Genomic DNA, 17,139 nt, shown 5'->3' on the forward strand with positions numbered 1-17,139 from the left:
AATTTGCAAATAATAAGATAGATTTTTAGCCTTTTGTTTTGAAATTTAAAATAAAAGAAGGTCCAACCACACCCAAAAATACAACGGAGATCGCATCATCCATTTTGAGGGAGGGGAATTCATTATTATATGAGGCGTTTGCTGTCATGATTTAATTCAAACGGTTTGCTGAGCTAAAAAACAACTTGGAATCCACACTGCATCCTTGCACACTCCACAATGAAATATGTAATTACAGGGCTGCTGCATCACTAAAGGACAGACAGGAATGAAGTCAACATCTCACCCTGACGAGGTCTGATAAAGTTCAGCTTTGTGACAAGAAATTGATCTTCTTGCTCCAATGTCAAAGGACTTGAAAGACAAATAAATTATGAGTTAATCAATATGTTGATGATGACATAACCCCTGACTCATGACATGGTGATCCCTGTAATTCACCATTTGGGAAATCACATTTTGGATAAGCCTTAAGCATACGGACACACCAAGGGTGTCTGAAGAGCGTATTCAGTTACAGTTCCATCTGCAGTGGATTAACACAATAATGATGCACTTGTTTAAACATTTTGGATACTGATTTATAGGACAGTCAAAGTTGTAGAGCATACAAATTTTAATAAGCCACTGGGTTGATCTCACACAAAGTGACATGTTTTGTTAATTCTTAAAGTCATTGGGACATTATTTAGCTTCTTATGCTGAAAGAGAAATATTTTAAGTCTCATAAAGATGTTTGAATTTTTTATTTTAGTCATGTGTTGGTTGTCTCTGTGTTTTTCTATTGTGGCATTGTTATCTATTTAGTCAGCTGATCTTGTAGAAGGCACAGGAAGAGAATGATGTATCGTCAAAATAAAAGTCCATACCAAATATGTCCATGTTTTCCTGGCAGCCCCAGTGTTAATAATTTGTTCTAACAGATTTCACATTATTTAAAACACAAAGTCAAAATAAACAAATGGTATGTTGTATCTCTATTTCTGGAACAATCTGTGCAAAGAAACCAAAGACAGTAGATACATTTTTAAAATATATTTTAAAGAAAATAATAAGATATATTCTATCAATATTGACTCAGTGGAGTGTTGTAGAATTACAAAAATATATCTTGTTTTCATTATTATTATTATTATTATATGCATTTCCTGTTTTGTAATGAAATATGTAAATGGATAGTTGATTGATGCTGTGTTGCTTAAGGTGACCTTGAAAGAAGGTCACCTTCTTTTCCTTCCAACTGCTCCTTTTCATTTTAAACGTTTGTTTAAATATCAGCATGTAACATGTTTAAAATTAAAATTTTAAACTAAATTTTAAATGATTGAAATAAACAAACAAATGGGATGACTAATTTGGTATTTCAAATGGTAAAAAAGAAACTGTAAAAATGATTTTGTTATATTTATTTTAATCTGGGAGGCACCACTAGTTGACAAATCTCAATTAATTCTCAACTTTGGATTATTGTCCACAGAAAGAAACATACTCTGCAACATACGTTGCAGATTTTTCTAAATCTGCAACGTGACAGTATCAGTAAAAGTAAAAGACACTGTGCAAATAAATGAGCGATAAAGTCCACAAATTGTACAAAGTAAATATATTTGTATCAAATATATTTACTATCCTCTATCTGTATTATACTTATTCCAAAACTATTTGCATGATTAACTGTTTACTTTCAACGAAGTAACAACTTAAATAAGACTCAACAAATGTGTTGGTTATCTTTTATGTTTTAAACACGAGTTTATTGGTGATTTTTTATTTTATTTCCTTAAATAAAAACCTGAGTTGGTCAGCATAATAGTGAGGTTCTTTAATCCTGACAGGAAGTCGGCAGGAAGTTCTTTGTTTTCATCGTGGGAGATTTGACGGTGGTGCCTACAGCTGCGCGCGCCCTGCCCCTCTCTGCTGCTTTCCTTACTGACGTCGCTGCTGCGCACACATGCATAGTCAAAACAGCACCGACTCAACATGTGAGCAGCCGGCCAGAACCCATACTAACAGTAGTGGCTCATTTCTTCAATCCTCCCTTGAATTAACCGGGTGCTGATATGTAACGCATGGACCATGGATCGGATCTGGACGCGGTGCCAAATCCTGCTGCTGGTTCTGCGCGTTTACTCCACGAGTTCAACGCTCCCTGAGGAAGACGCGTCCTGCGATGGAGCGTTTGATATTTATTTTGTTTTGGACAGGTGAGTTATGTGTGCTGTTAATTGAAATAGTAGTTTCTACAGGAGAGACTGCCTTTATCTCAGTTTTGTCCATGTATGGCTGTGTTTGTCTTCCCTTGTCCCGCCAAATGCAAAACACTCCTCGTCTTATATTAAACATCCCTGACCCGGACTTAGTTTATTCATTTTCAGTATATATTATCTTTCATGATGTCTTAATATTTTTGCAATATATGTATATTTTTAGTTACTTTACAAATAAAACGTAGCTGCTGCTCTAATCTCTGACTTATGCAGGCATCATAGAATCACAGCTGCTCTTAATTCTCCTAGTTTAGTTTTTACTGTTAAAACTTTTTTTTCTGTCAGTTTATGGGTCTCTACAAAGTATTTTAGAAATATATGTTGGCTTACAAAGTAACTTGTTTCATTAAAACCACAAACCCCAAAGTGTTTTATTTGAATTTTATATTGTAGTCCATACTTGTAAAGTGAAAGAAAACTCATATTTTAAAATTGCAAATAAAAAATTGAATTTGTGTTCAGCCCCCATGAGGCAAACTCTGTTTCAAGGTATATCTCCACCAGTTTTGCACTTCCAGAGACTATAACATTTGCAAACCAGCTCAACCTCAGTAAGATTGGATGGAGAGAGTTAGTAAACAGTTTTCTGCTCATGTGAAATCTTGCATCACATTTTCAGTTGAACTTTGACTGAGCCATTCTAACTCATAAATTGTTGTCAGGGTTTTTGTCCTGAGGGAAGGTGAACTTCCACCCCAGTCTCAATCTTTTGTTCTTCCATTGACAGGGTTTCTGTCAAGATTTACTTCCATCAAACCATATTGTGTTTTCAACGTGTTGTGCAAAGATCATTTTCTTACACTCGTACCATTTTGCATGGACAAAACACCAACTGTGTGTACCCAAAATGACTTGTGTCCAGCTGTTGATCTGTCACATAAAATCCAAAATAAATTCAGGTTTGTTACACAATCTTCAACGTTTAAAGTGTTTTTTTGTTTTGTTTTGCTTTTACAGGTCGGGCAGTGTTTCTAAACACTGGAACGAGATCTATGGCTTCGTGGAGCAACTCACCAGCAGGTTTGTCAGGTAATCCAAATAAAGGTTTTACACATTATTCCTCCTCTTTTTACTCTCAAGGGAGAAACAAATATCCTTCTCCTGCAGATTCAAAACAACAAACTTTTACGAGTCACGCATTCAGAAACAGACATTAACACGGAGCAAACCAGAACTATTTAAGTAGTGGCTAGTCTTTAAATACAGTCCAACAAAAGAGGGAAGGGAAGTAAGGCATGGCTATTTGAGGTTGCAGACGTCACACAAAGCCAACAACTGCTCCAAAACTCCTCTGGGTAATGGTGTGTGGTATCTTTAGTTGTAATAACAGGGTGGGTAAAACTGGACCTTAGCATGCAACAGATGTTAAATCTCGTTCTGACCTCTGCAGCCACTTAAAAGATATTAAAAACCAAAAGCTGCAGAAAGAGTGGTAGTTAATTTTTAGCTCAGGTTTTCGGGAAACATTAAACACATTCAATGTTTAATAATGCTTGATGACGTGATGTGCTTCAGCCCCAGGATGAGGGTCTCCTACATCGTCTTTTCATCCAGTGCATTTGTAATACTCCCTGTAACAGGAGACAGGTAGGTTTTCACCTCTTTTTTTGCTTTGTTTTACAATTCATCTTTTATTTTTTAACTAAAAATAATGCACAGAAATGTGCATTTTTCTCAAACCCATGTTGTTTTGTGATTTGCTCCAACAGGTCTAAAATAGAGGAGGGTCTAAACGAGCTGAAACAAATCAAACCTTCTGGTGAAACATACATGCACGAAGGCTTAAAAGCGGTGAGCTGAGCCACAATCCTTAATCATAATCTCATAAAACTATTTTGTTTGGTCATATAACCTTAACAATGCACCTCAACCATCCACTTTTTATAGCCCTTAATAAGCTTCTGCGATAATTCTGTCTGGATATTTGACCACCTCTTGATGGCAGAAGTAGTGGAGTTCATTTAAAATAATTGTTTTCCTGGAACAGGTCTGGCATTTGAGCACAGTCCACAGTAGGGTTGAGTTTGGAATTTGGCCAGGCAATTCCAAAAACTTGATATAGTTGGGTCCACTATCTCTATTATCAAAAGGGTTTGGATATGTGATTTGGTTTATTGACCTATACAAGTATATCCAAGGATGTTCATGGTTTCTATTGAGCTAAGTTAAAGAAACAGGAGGAAGTAAAAAAAAAAAAAACACTGTTCCATTTACTTCTGTGACAAAGACTTGGCTTGTGCAGAGTTAGTCCAGTGTTCCTAGTTTTGAAAGCCTAGACTCTCCTGATCATATTTCTTATTTTTATGGCTGAACTGCTCAGTTTTTGTGTTTACAGACTATAAAAACATTTCTTCAGATCATACATGACAAGTCTGAGCTTCAAAGTGTTCATTTTGGAGCAAGGGCTTCTTGTTTGGTTCTCAGTTCTCAGCTTTTAACTCACGACAGTTTTTGGAAACCAGGTAATATTGCCTGACATCTGAACAACTTGATTTTTTTTTTTGAAAAGTGAGAAGACATCCACATAAAGACCTCTAATAATGCCTTGTGGTGATTGAAAGGGGATTTTAGTTGATCAAATGAGCTAACCATTGTCAAGGCAAAATTAGGATAGGATTTACAAGGTAAAGAAGTGATATTTTCATTTTGGTTACATACTGGTCAACTTTACCAATTGATGTTTTGAGTTTTGGTGGTTCCTGGGTTGTTCCTGAACACCCTAACATTTTGTCATTCACTTAAAGGTGACAGGTTAGCTCTTCTTCCAGACTGTGGCAAAGTGGCGTAAGACAAAATTAACTTGTACTTATACTGGAACTCTTGATCCCCAGAAATGGCTCTTCCTAAGAATTGTTCTGACATGCTGGTACTCTCTTACTGACCTGAATATTGGTCAGAATGAATGTTGTTCAATTATTTTTACGTTGCAAAGAGAAACTACCTGTTGCACTGACTGATGATTACCAAAAGTTAGAAATCATCTTTAGAACTCCTTGTTGCACCTGGTTAGTAATGATTCAGATAAATGAATGGAATATTTCACCTGTCAGGTGTCAGAACAGATGAAGACCCAAACTTCACTGTCATCCAGTATCATCATTGTTCTGACTGATGGCAAGCTGGACATCTACCTGTATGAAATGAGTGTGAAGGAGGTAAAACACACACACACACGTGCATACAGAAACACAAGCTGCTAAAAATAAATCTAATAGTAGAGGATGTGGGTGTGGGGAAGGTTTGAAATAATCCCCACTTCATTTTTTTCCAACTGGACTATATTTATGTATAAACCAATGAAGAACATAGCTGGAAAATAACTTCATCTAATTTGACCAAAACAGGTTTATTTTTAAGGCTTTTATCAGTGCTGACTTCTGCCTGAACTGAGGGTTTAATTTGAATTACTTTGCCCTAGTTACCTTTTTTTTTAGCAACTTTCATCTGCTCTGATCTTGTAAACTGTGGGTCAGTGTTGTTTGAAGCAAAATTTCCTTTCCTGTGTTGTGATTCCCAGGCTGACAAAGCCAGAGGATTTGGAGCCAGAGTGTACTGTGTCGGGGTTATGGGCTTTGATCACAGACAGGTAGGAGGTACCTCTCTTCTTTTACTATTCACTCACATGAAGCCATCTAGAACTGTGAGAGAGAAGCAGCTTGTTTAAATATTGACTTTTTATTTGCCTTTCGGTCTGGGTAATTCTATGTTATGTTAGACTGTAAGGACTCAAAGAAAAGCCTGTTGTTTCTGTCCCAGTAACCTTCTTTGACATTGTTGTTTAGTCTGAGGTCAACCAAACCTTTCCAGGATATGAAAAGTAAGCAGCTGGCAGGTGTTTGGAGATCCTGGTATATGAGATTTTAACTCATCTGAGAGAAGCCAATGTGCAGTTTTAAGAATGCGTCCTCATGTCTGAGCAGGACAAACAGAAATATCCTTTGTTGACTGTAAGAACCATCAGGGAAATGAAGCCACATACATTAAAACCCCACAGTAATTGAGAATCACTATGGTGTGACATGTGGTCTTTTCCACAGTCTGCAGTGCCTCATTACTCCTAATGAGATTTGGAAGGCAAAGGAAAACTCTGTAATTACATTGGAGAAATGATATACTGCATTATTGCATCTTGTTGTGCATCTTTGAGTTGTGTCAGCATCAATGGTGCTATCAATCTGTGTGAAAAATAATATGAAATATGATGCTAAGATGCTCCTCTCCCTAAATGTCCCTTGAAGTCTTCAGTGCGAACGATCTTCTGCCCAGTTTCAGACCCACAGCTCTCACTGGCCTACAGAGGAAGTAATTACATCATTCTCTAATGATATAATGCCAGAGAAACTTCCTGCTCTGCTATCATTAGCAAAAGGCTGCAGACAGCTGTCCGGAGCTTTCATCTCCTAGGACAAGACTTGCCCTCCTTAAATGTTGCTGAAGCAAAGAGCATCGCATCATCACAGGGCGAAGACCTCCCTGAAAGGCATCTGGATGAACTTGCAGAGCTTCACTTCAAAGTCCCTCCAAATGTTTTCATTCCCTTTGGACTTAAAAATCCCGACAGTCAACTTTCAGCAGGTTCTTTTTTCTTCTAAAATACCATCCACTTGGCTCCCTTCAACTCTATGATAATCTGACTACCTTTCCTCTCTCTGATGTAGAAAGGCGTCACCATGGCATAATCATTGATGGCTATTTGGTTTCCATGGTGCTGTGTGGGCTTTCCACCACCCATTTAAACCAGAGCACTTTCCTCCACATATTTATGTCCCCTAAATGGCTTGTGGCAAATTGAAAACTGGGCTTCTTATGACTTTTTTCTTGCAATGACTTTATGCTTGTCAAGTCTCCATAAAGGCTCGATTTGATAAGTGCATGACTAGTAGATACTCAGTCCTCTGCTGTGCATCTCTGCAGCTTTTCCAGGGTTACCATGGGCTTCGTGGCTTGAATTAAACTGTTCAAGTCTTGGGTTGGTTGTTAATTATGTAATTTCTGAATGCAACTGATGTTGCTTATGGGGATCAGAGTACACAGAGCTAATTATAAATATAAGTTGCACTTTTCAGATTTTTATTTGTAAAAAAAAATAAAAAATTACTCGAACACCAATTTTTCTTTCACTTCACGGTTTTGCTCTGTTTTATGTTGACAGATCACATCAGTTACCAAAATCGTATGTGTTAGATATTGAAGCTTGGGACAACATTGTTCATGGACAGAAACAGAACTGATCCAGTCAAAACTACAACTACAAACTAGTGATCAAAACAAAAATCTGGGTGTAGTGCTCGACCTGAATATTCAGAGTCACATGAAGACAATTACAAAGTCTTCCTTCTATCACATAAAGAACAACTCCAAGATTAAAAGACCAATGTTTCAGCAAGAGCCAAAAATACTCAAACACTTTATTTATCTTTAGTCGCATTGATTACTGCAACAGTGTCTTCTCAGTCCTGAACGCTGCTGCTGGCATTCTCACTAAAACCAGGAAGATAGAGCACATAACCCATAACTCTAACCCTTACACTGGCTCCCTGTAGTTCAGCCAGTGTATGATATAAAGCACTTTTAAGTGCCTCGTTTCTTAAGTGTGCTATACAAATAAACTTGAATTGTAAACATTTTCTACTTTGGTCACAGCTTGCTGAGATAGCAGACGGCACAGAACAAGTGTTTCCGGTTCTTTCTGGATTTCATGCCCTCAAAGACATTGTCAACACGGTAAGTTTGTGTTGTAAAATTCGATCCGGAAAATCTGCACAAATTGGTGCAAACGCATGTTAGTCTTGTCTGGTATCATCTTTGTGCTTCGCAGGTCCTGAGACAGTCGTGCAGTGACGTGTTCACAATAGAGCCGTCCAGCGTCTGTGTAAATGGTAGGTTGGTTTTGAGGACTTTGTTTTATCTGTAAGGTTGTCCCAAAAAGTCAAATAATTGTTAATGACTGTGTCAGTATGAGGAGTAACCTTTTTGTTTTTGCTATTTATATTTCTGTCATGATAACAAATTCATTGCTGTTTTAAGACCATTTCCGAATAGTGTGTTTATAATGGCACAATAATTCAAGTTCACCATGTCTAAAACCAATAAACTTTAACGTTGTAAAGAACCATTGAAATTGAAATAACCAAAATAAAACGCAACCAAAAACAATAAATAAAACGGAAATAAAAACCACATTCAACAGAAACCAGAAATAAAATGGATAATGATGTCTGTGTAAACAAAATTTCCCTTTAAAAAATATTAATCACGAGAATGGAAATTATTGAGCTCATATTAATTTAGCATGTGATTAATTAGTTAATTGCTTAATGCGACAGGTCTTTATACATCTCTGGATATGTTTATAAATTTTTTTACTGGATGATTTAGCCTGGGAGTGTCTTAAATTTCTAAATGATTCATTTGGGAAGAAAGTGACAACATTTTAAGATGTTTTGGTCATAAGTGATTCCAGACCTAAACAATAAAACAAATCCTTTGGAGAAAACCTCTCTCATCCACATAATGTCTCCAAAACTGTTGCTGAAGTTGGATAGGGTGAGGCTAGCTTGCTGGTGTGTTTTGTGTTCGACTTGGCAATGTGTTGCTAAGACGAACTTGTGTAATCAAAATGTTTCACTGTTCTTTGTTTTTGGCCATGGAGTGTCATTCCAAAAGCTGCAGGTCACTGAACATCTGAAGATGTCGTTTCCTGTCCACAGGCCAAACATGAGAGTTGATTTACTCATGTTAGCATTGCAGGTACATTCGTTTCTCCTCTACTTGGCTTAATATTTTACTGAAGTACCTTTGAGACGTCATCACGTGCTCAAGTCTTCTTGGGTGTGTCGTTACGAGGTTGGCACTTGTTTGGGTTGTTTTCTACTCTTATCTGTCCAGATATGTTTGATTTAAACTCTGACTGTGACACCCAAAAACGTTCACAGTCTGCTCCTGAAACTTCTCCTTCCGTTATCTTGCCTGTGTGTTTTGGTTCATTATCGTGTTGGAAGATAAATTATAGGCCTGATTGTTGGAATGCATTAGCAAGGGGAAACCTTCTGGATGGGTTTCATATCTACAGGGGAAACATCAGATCTCCACCTAATAAACATTATGGTTGATGGTCATCTCTGACTGATTCCTTTCTTCCTCGCCCAGATTTGTGCATTGGCACGATCCAGTTTTAGACGTCTACAGAGACTTTATAGAAAATGGCTTCCTCAATTATAAATTATACTCAGTCAGCTGAATTTACCGCAGGAGGACTCCGATCATGTTGCAGTATGTCAAGGGTAATCAGTGGAAGTGCCTGAGTTCAGTTGTGACTGAAATAGAAAAGGGTTTGAATATTTATGTATGTATAATCCTAATATATTTACATTTTTTAAAATTGTATAAAAATATTTTAAGACTGTTTATCTTGGCCAGATTTTAGTTCAAAAAAACTTTAGTCAAATCAGTTTTACAACAACCCTGTTACAAAATGTAGAAAGAGCGAAAGGCGGTGTGAATACTTTCTTTTGACATTGTAAGGTGGAAAAGAACTAGTTCAAGTTGCAACATTTGTTTTTTTAAATTTTCATATTTGTTCTTAGAAAAATTTGAATTTTTTAATTGTCTATTACTCACATTTGGTCCCACCCCCAAATCATAACGTCATACATCTTCTGAAATTTTCTTATGACTTTTAGTTTTGCTCAGTTTCTCTATGATAATCTTCTACAGACAGGGGGAACCAAAGTGGGGCTCTGTAGAAACATGAGCACGTTTTGTTTATGTATAACTAAATGATGCCATGAGGAAGAGGAAAACTCCACCTACAGATAAACATTGGGGGGTCCTATCTTGCTCTGAATAAGTACGTTTCAGATGACAACTTCACGGATTTTTTTCAGAATGACAGAAATTTGATGTTGTCGGCTTGTTTTAAGCCGACAAGCCTTTACAGACTTTAATTCAGTTTAGAATATTTTGGATAAACTAGAAGGTAAAGGTTCTGAGAGAAACTGCTGGAAGTGCTCATCGTTTTGATCTGCTTTGATGTTTTCCTCTCCATCCGCCTCAGAAATCGAAGATCTGCCAGAAATTCCTAAAATAACTACGACTGTGAAGATTAAAGTGTGTTAAAAGTGGAAGAATGGCAGGTTGAAGAAACTTCCAGATGGCTGAAAAAGCATTTATTATTGCCAGTGATTCTGTAGTCAAGTCCGTTTTATTTGGCATTGTGTGAAAGTATCAAATGAAGCTTGAGCTGCCATCTGATGGTGGCATATGTTGCATCAGGCCCTATTAATTAAATATAAATTAATGAAAAAAATGTTATTATATTCTCAGCAGATCAGATCATTTGGAGCTATTCTGTATTTCACATTTATAGCTTGTCAATTTGGCTATAAACCTTTGAGGTTGAAAATAAGCAAAGACTTTGTGGTTCTTTTTTATGTTCTTTTTTATTATTTTATGTATTTTTTGTCTTTTGTGCTACTCTCTTTTTTTCTGCCTAATAAGACAAAATATGAATCTGACCAAATGTTTTTGGCTATGCAGTTTAAAAAGAATATAGAGTTTTTTAAACTTTATTGGGACTTTAACTGGAAGTGGTGCTTCAGTTGACTTCTTCAAACACTGAAGCTGCTTCTGGTCCAAAAAAAAAGGATGTAAATGTGGAAAAGTACGGTAGAGAATCTGTGATGCTGTGGACCTGCTACACGAATTTCACTTAGTTTTAGATTTTGTTCCCTCCACTAAATGAATTTACTAAAATTCAAGATTAGGCAGACTTGACATTTTGATAATAAAAGCTGACATACACTATTTAAAGTCTTGTTGTGGAGGATACTGTATTAAAAAGTCACTTGTTCTTGTCATTCCCGTTTTATTATCTTCCAGAGTCTTTCGACGTAGTTTTAAAGGGGACCGGATTTAGTGGAACCAAGAGGATCGACAACCTTCTCTGCTCTCTCACTGCCAACCAAGTGACTTACTGTAAATGACACACTCATGACATCTCATACCTGTTTGTTACGGTCCGACCAGTAAGGCACAAGGACAAAGGCATATATGAAAAAATATTTTCTATTTATTTTTCCAAAAGTCTTAACAAAAGCCTTTCAACAGCAAATCTCAAAAATATAACAAAATGGGCCCAAAAGAAATCAGCTAAGGCATACCTAACTCAGGATAATAAACCAAAAACTGACCTCACACAATGAACACAGGGGAATTTATACACAAAGGCTAGCCTACACAAACGAGGAGGGGTGGGAAATGAGACAAAGACAAACAATGCATAAACATAAAGAAGTAATTCAAACCAACACATTTTTACTACAAAACAACTATAAAAACAAAACAACCTAACACCAAAATTGTTTAAGGACTTATGCTATTAATAGAGAGAGAGGCAGGTCCTTTAACATCAAGTCCCCGGTTTCCAGCAGCCTGGTGGTTTGTTCCACTTCCTGGTTTGCTTTTCAACCAGTCCTCTCACTCAGCCAGTCCTTCAAACTCAGCAAAACAAAATAGTTAATAATTCAAATAAACAAAAGGAGTTTACTAAACGTGTGCACCCATAATAGTAAACAACCTAATGCAATAAACACAAAAAGAGTGAAATTATAAATATATTGTGTGAAAACATTGAAATAAATACTAACACTGGGGAAACAATGGAGGAACCTCCACACTGTTCATGGTTTTCAACTACAATTAAAAACTGTTACTTGTTGCTACTGCTGTAAACCACCCGAAGGAATCTGTTTGCACCAATGCTTCATGGAACATCGACAAGGCGCCATATTGCTCTCTGGGAAAAACTATCAAGTGCCACTTGGAACAGTGTGCAGATATCTGAGCTGCAATGGAAAATCGGGAGCCATGGCAGTGAGAAACAAACAGTAGCTGCCTTTTATCAGTGAGAACAGAGGAGACATTATGAGGCTGAGCACAGGGAGGGAAGAGATGCTCTCTGCCCATTAGTCTATTAGCAGATCGATGGCATGAGCTGCGCTGAGGTCAGTGTCACTGAGAGGACGAGCACACACAGCATGGGATTCCTGTTGAGCTGCTGTTAGCAAGTAGGGAAAGTGTTTACTTAACTCCCAACTTCCCTGTGGTTTGTATAAAAATTAACTTAAACAGAAAATCTAACAAAGATGCTTATCTTTTTAAAATGATTTTACCTCTAAAGTTAAATGTCAAAACAACAAACACCGCATGTCATTGGTGTACAATACCTCCAGCTTTATACAATGTGCCCTTATTTTGGATTTATTCTGTTTCTGTGTATTTCCTCTCAGATGAGAAGCCGACAGTTGTCCAAGACGGCTATCTGCTGTGTCCAGCTCCTCGTCTGCATGAGGTTGGACAGTAAGTCTGCAAACAAATACAGACTTACTGTATGTAAGTTGGAGCTGTATGTAATCTAATAGTTACTGTATGTAATACAGTAACTACTGTACATAAAAACAATTGCCTTACGTCAAAGATTGTTTAGACTGTGACAGTAAAATATTAAACCATTTTTCAGAGTATAATTGCACAGTAAAGCTGCAGTAAACTAGTTTTGTTCTTTAAAAAAAAAGTCAGGTCATTCAGGTTTGCCATGTGTCCATAATTTTAAACTTTTCAATAATTGCTGGATATATTATCAGGTATTACCTTGTAGCCATTTCCTGTCTTATGTAGATCAACACACGTCTGCCTTGTATGAATGAATTGAACAAAATCTGTGTGGTATGAACGAAGTGAAAGAGGAAATAATTTCACATTTCTTTAGCACTCTAATTGACTTTTTAGAAAATTAAATACAGAGTAGGCCTACATAGAAATAGCATAAAAATAGACGTCAATAACTATGGCATCTGTTTCAACGTTTTCAATATTTCCCCCCACTTTGTTAAATTAAATATTAGTGTTTTCTAGTTTTCAGTGTCAACTTTTGCAACTGCAATAAGGCTTCACTTAGTTTTATTGGGGGGGTTGCATCTTCACCAGTAATTTAGCTTATTGTAGAGGTAGTTGGGTTTTTTTTTTTTTTTTTTTTTTTTTTACATTGGCTGTTTTGTTACTCATATGTTCCTTGGAATCCTTAATTATAACTTTTACATTCTTTTTTTTTTTTTTTTTTTTTAATGAAACACTTCTGAGTGTGTTAAGAGAAACCAGCACAGAGTTTGCTTAAAGCTGTCTCCAGGTTTTGGATAAACCAAAGTAAGTTTGGCCTGGATATCTCTGGGATTTAATGAGCCAAAGCCGATTTGACCATATGGACCTCAAATAGAACACTGTCATTTCTCCCATTCGGGAAAAAGTCTCTACAAACTGCAGAAATCTTTGGGTTTTCTCAGATCAGATCATCCGAATTTCTGCATAATCTACAGCAGTGAATAAGAAAATCTAGTCCAAGCTTAATTAAAAGAAAAGTTTTTTGGTTTTTTTTCCCCTCCTCTAGTCCTTCATTATCTCCAAGTTTAACCTAATTTGATGTTTGGATACGTCGATACTTTTGTCTTCTCATTTAGGACTCAGCAGTTTATTTCCTAACAACGAATGTTTACCTGGGAGACGCTGTTGGAATAACGTGTCTTCTTCTCCTTCTGAGGAGTTTTTCAGTGCCTCTGTTTGTTGATTACAGATCAGTTGAAGTGCTGATTAGCCTGAACAATGGACAGTCGTACATCTCCGCTCCCATCACCATATACGCCACCTCATGCGTGGGTATCAATTTGAATTCTGTTGTGCTAAATAAAACAACCTTTCTGTTGGTGTAGGAGAAAATCTGAGAGAGGATGTAGGCAGCACTGCTGTTTTTATGTTATGTTTTATATATATATATGAACATATTTGCACAGTTAGTGGGGATCACACATTTTGTGCCTTGTTTGCTGCAGTCAGATGGCATCTGGGTGCTGTGGTTGCTGCTGGCTTTGTTGCTGTTACTGGCTCTTGGTTTATTCTGGTGGTTCTGGCCTCTCTGCTGCACTGTGGTAAGTTTTCATTTCATTTATTTCCATATTCTTTTGTTTATCAGGCTTTTGGTCACAGATTCCAAATTCATCCAAAGAAGAACACAAAGGTGGCCGACCTAAGTTTCTATCTATTTCTAATTCAGTTTAAAGGTTTTACATATTTGTGACAGAGATAAAACTTCTGACATGCAAATATAAACAAGGTAAACAGACGTTTCTGTGCTTTACAGAAGTCATATTGGATTTAGGGTCTCACTGACTAATGCAGCTAATGGAGCGCACACAAAAACACAAGTGTGCCTATGATTACACAATATACAAATAATATTATATTGCTAAATATATATATAACTTAGCATTTTTAAGCAGTCTCAGGCAGACAATGCAATTAGTATAAAAAACTAAAAAAAAAAAAAAAAAGACTGGAATTCTTAGAAATCCAGTCTCCCATATAACTAAAAATAGGCTGGATTATTCCAGTTGATTTATTTGATTTGAAGCCCATAAATTCTGATTACCGAGTACAAAGGGAAATATTGGTACTTACCATTAACCAGGTGTTTTTTTCATTCTTTCTACTTTTGGTTTGTTTTCATAAAGAGTATTTTATAACTACATGTAACAAGGATGCCGAAGGTTGACATTTGAAATTCTCTCTTTTTTTTTTTAAACCACTGTTTAAAATGTTTGATATTGTTTTCACACAGGTCATCAGGGACCCTCCTCCCTCTCGTCCTCCTCCATCGCCTCCTGTTTTTGTAAGTGAAAAAGTCTTTTCTGAAGAACCCCCATGTTTTTGGGCAGTATACCTCACGCTGCCATCTTGGCAGAGGTGATTGAGAGAAGATCTAATTTTGGGTGAACGCAGAAGGAGCGTCGGTGGAGCTTGGGAGGCTGACAGAGAAACGCTTTGGCAGGGTTAATTTGTTGAGCTGGAGTGAGAAAACTGAATTCCTTATATTTCTGTCATACATGGTGGAGATTAAGTTCTACCCTGACTAACATGTCACAGTAGCAAGTTAGTGTCAATAGGCTTTTAGTAAATCATATTATATTTTTAAAAAAAAGGATTTTGGAGGCATAAACTTGTGTATATTTCTTTACTCCCTAATTTTATTGTAAAGTATATTTTGATGTTTTTTCACTCAGGAACCAGAAGAAGATCCTCTGCCCAAACACAAGTGGCCTACAGTAGATGCTTCGTACTACGGAGGCAGAGGTCCTGGAGGAATCAGACGCATGGAGGTGAAAATTTTAGAGTATAAGCTGGAAAACCTTTTCAGAATTTATTTTCGTAAAGTCTTTGTGCGCCCACTTCCTGTAGGTGAGATGGGGCCAGAAGGGATCCACAGATGAAGGGTCGCGACTGGAAAAAGCCAAAAATGCCACAGTCACCATGCCAGAGGAAGTGGAGGAACCCATCATTCCTCGGCCCCCGCCAAGACCTCCGCCTGTTCACAACTCCCCGACCCAAACCAAATGGTACACTCCCATCAAGGTGAGATACGATCCAACTTATCCATACGGTCTCTAAAATAAATAATATTTAGGCAATTTAATGCAAATTTTCTTCATAAAAAGTTACATGTTGATGTCCTCTTCAGGGGCGTATTGATGCACTGATGGCATTACTGAGAAGGCAGTACGACAGAGTGGCAATCATGAGGCCAACACCTCAGGACAAGGCAAGGAGCAGCCTCAATACTCCACTACTACACCAAATACAAATGAATCTGATCATTATAAATTATAGATTATTATTTTTAGATTTTTTAGAAGAGCAGAAATATTTTCAGAATAGGTTTTCACATATAGATTTTCTTTTAAAATAAATAAACATATTTAATTTGATAAATCGTATTTAGAGTTAATCTTAGCTATTATCACCCAGACAGATAAATAGCAGCTTTCTGCATACACTTAGCTTACTGTAATTAGCAGTGAACGCTTGCATGTATTGTCATCAAAAAAGAGCTCACACAAACACTCTAGTGTAATAGGATTAGTTTTTTGTCGTTGGTTTTTAGTGCTGATGATTATAAAAGCAGTTTGTCCATTGGAATTCAGTAAAATATTATATTGTTCTTGCAAGGCGTTAAATTAAATACAACCTCAGATGAACAAAAAGACATGACTAGATGTTTTTATTTAAGATTAATTTATCAGTTTCAGATAAATTTATTCCACTCTTAAACCTGTTTTTTGATATTATCCATGTCAAATTCCAAAACACTGTTACATTTGCTCATTACCTGAAAATGTATTTGATGGTTGGAATCGGTTGTTTGTAGCGTTTGGGTAATTGCTTGTTTTTTGGGGGTGGGGGATTTGGTGGAGTTCTACCTAAATTTGAGATATTAATGGAACCAGATAATATATTTAACTAAATCATAAAATAGAAAAGATAAATAATTTAGCAAATATGTATCATGACTTTATTTGAAAGCCTAATTTAGGTTTTAAAGTTGTCAAGTTGCTTCCACAACCACATTCAAATAAACCAATCGAATGATGTGTAGGTCCCCATTTAGAATTGTGGATCATCTTTATATGTTGACTTGTGATTACAAAGTTTGACTTAACAAGAAACATTCATAAGAGATATATTATCTAATACGATTGTGCTTTTTAAGACTTATTCTTGGTCATTTTCAGCAACACTATTCACCTTTCTGTTGTCTTTTAGGGCCGCTGCATCAACTTCACCAGAGTTCGTTCTCGCTGAGGTGGATCAGCTTTCACTCTCTAGTCTAGTTTTTTTTCGCCAAAGATCACCAACACCTACTTCCAGAAGTTAATGTCTAAATTTCTGTGTATTGTAAATAAACGTCTTGATAGTTAAACGGATAGTGTTACAGCAAAATACGTATGTAAAAGCGTTTGTGTGTCTAAGGAAAAACAAAGAAACCAAA

General features: G+C 36.7%; 1 protein-coding gene across 1 annotated transcript; it reads left to right on the plus strand.

Annotated features, from left to right (window-relative positions):
* The first annotated feature begins 1,880 nt into the window (after positions 1 to 1,880).
* antxr2b (ANTXR cell adhesion molecule 2b) lies at positions 1,881 to 17,070 on the plus strand. Its single transcript, XM_028024619.1, has 17 exons — positions 1,881 to 2,204; positions 3,225 to 3,296; positions 3,783 to 3,854; positions 3,977 to 4,058; positions 5,318 to 5,422; positions 5,785 to 5,853; positions 7,911 to 7,991; positions 8,086 to 8,146; positions 11,148 to 11,243; positions 12,557 to 12,626; positions 13,894 to 13,972; positions 14,150 to 14,245; positions 14,935 to 14,985; positions 15,377 to 15,472; positions 15,552 to 15,725; positions 15,832 to 15,912; positions 16,914 to 17,070. Exons 1-17 carry the CDS (start codon positions 2,077 to 2,079, stop codon positions 16,950 to 16,952), a joined length of 1,452 nt encoding a protein of 483 aa, XP_027880420.1. The 5' UTR covers positions 1,881 to 2,076; the 3' UTR covers positions 16,953 to 17,070.
* Positions 17,071 to 17,139: the final 69 nt, after the last annotated feature.

This window comes from Xiphophorus couchianus, chromosome 8, assembly GCF_001444195.1.
Source record: "Xiphophorus couchianus chromosome 8, X_couchianus-1.0, whole genome shotgun sequence".
NCBI lineage: Eukaryota > Metazoa > Chordata > Actinopteri > Cyprinodontiformes > Poeciliidae > Xiphophorus > Xiphophorus couchianus.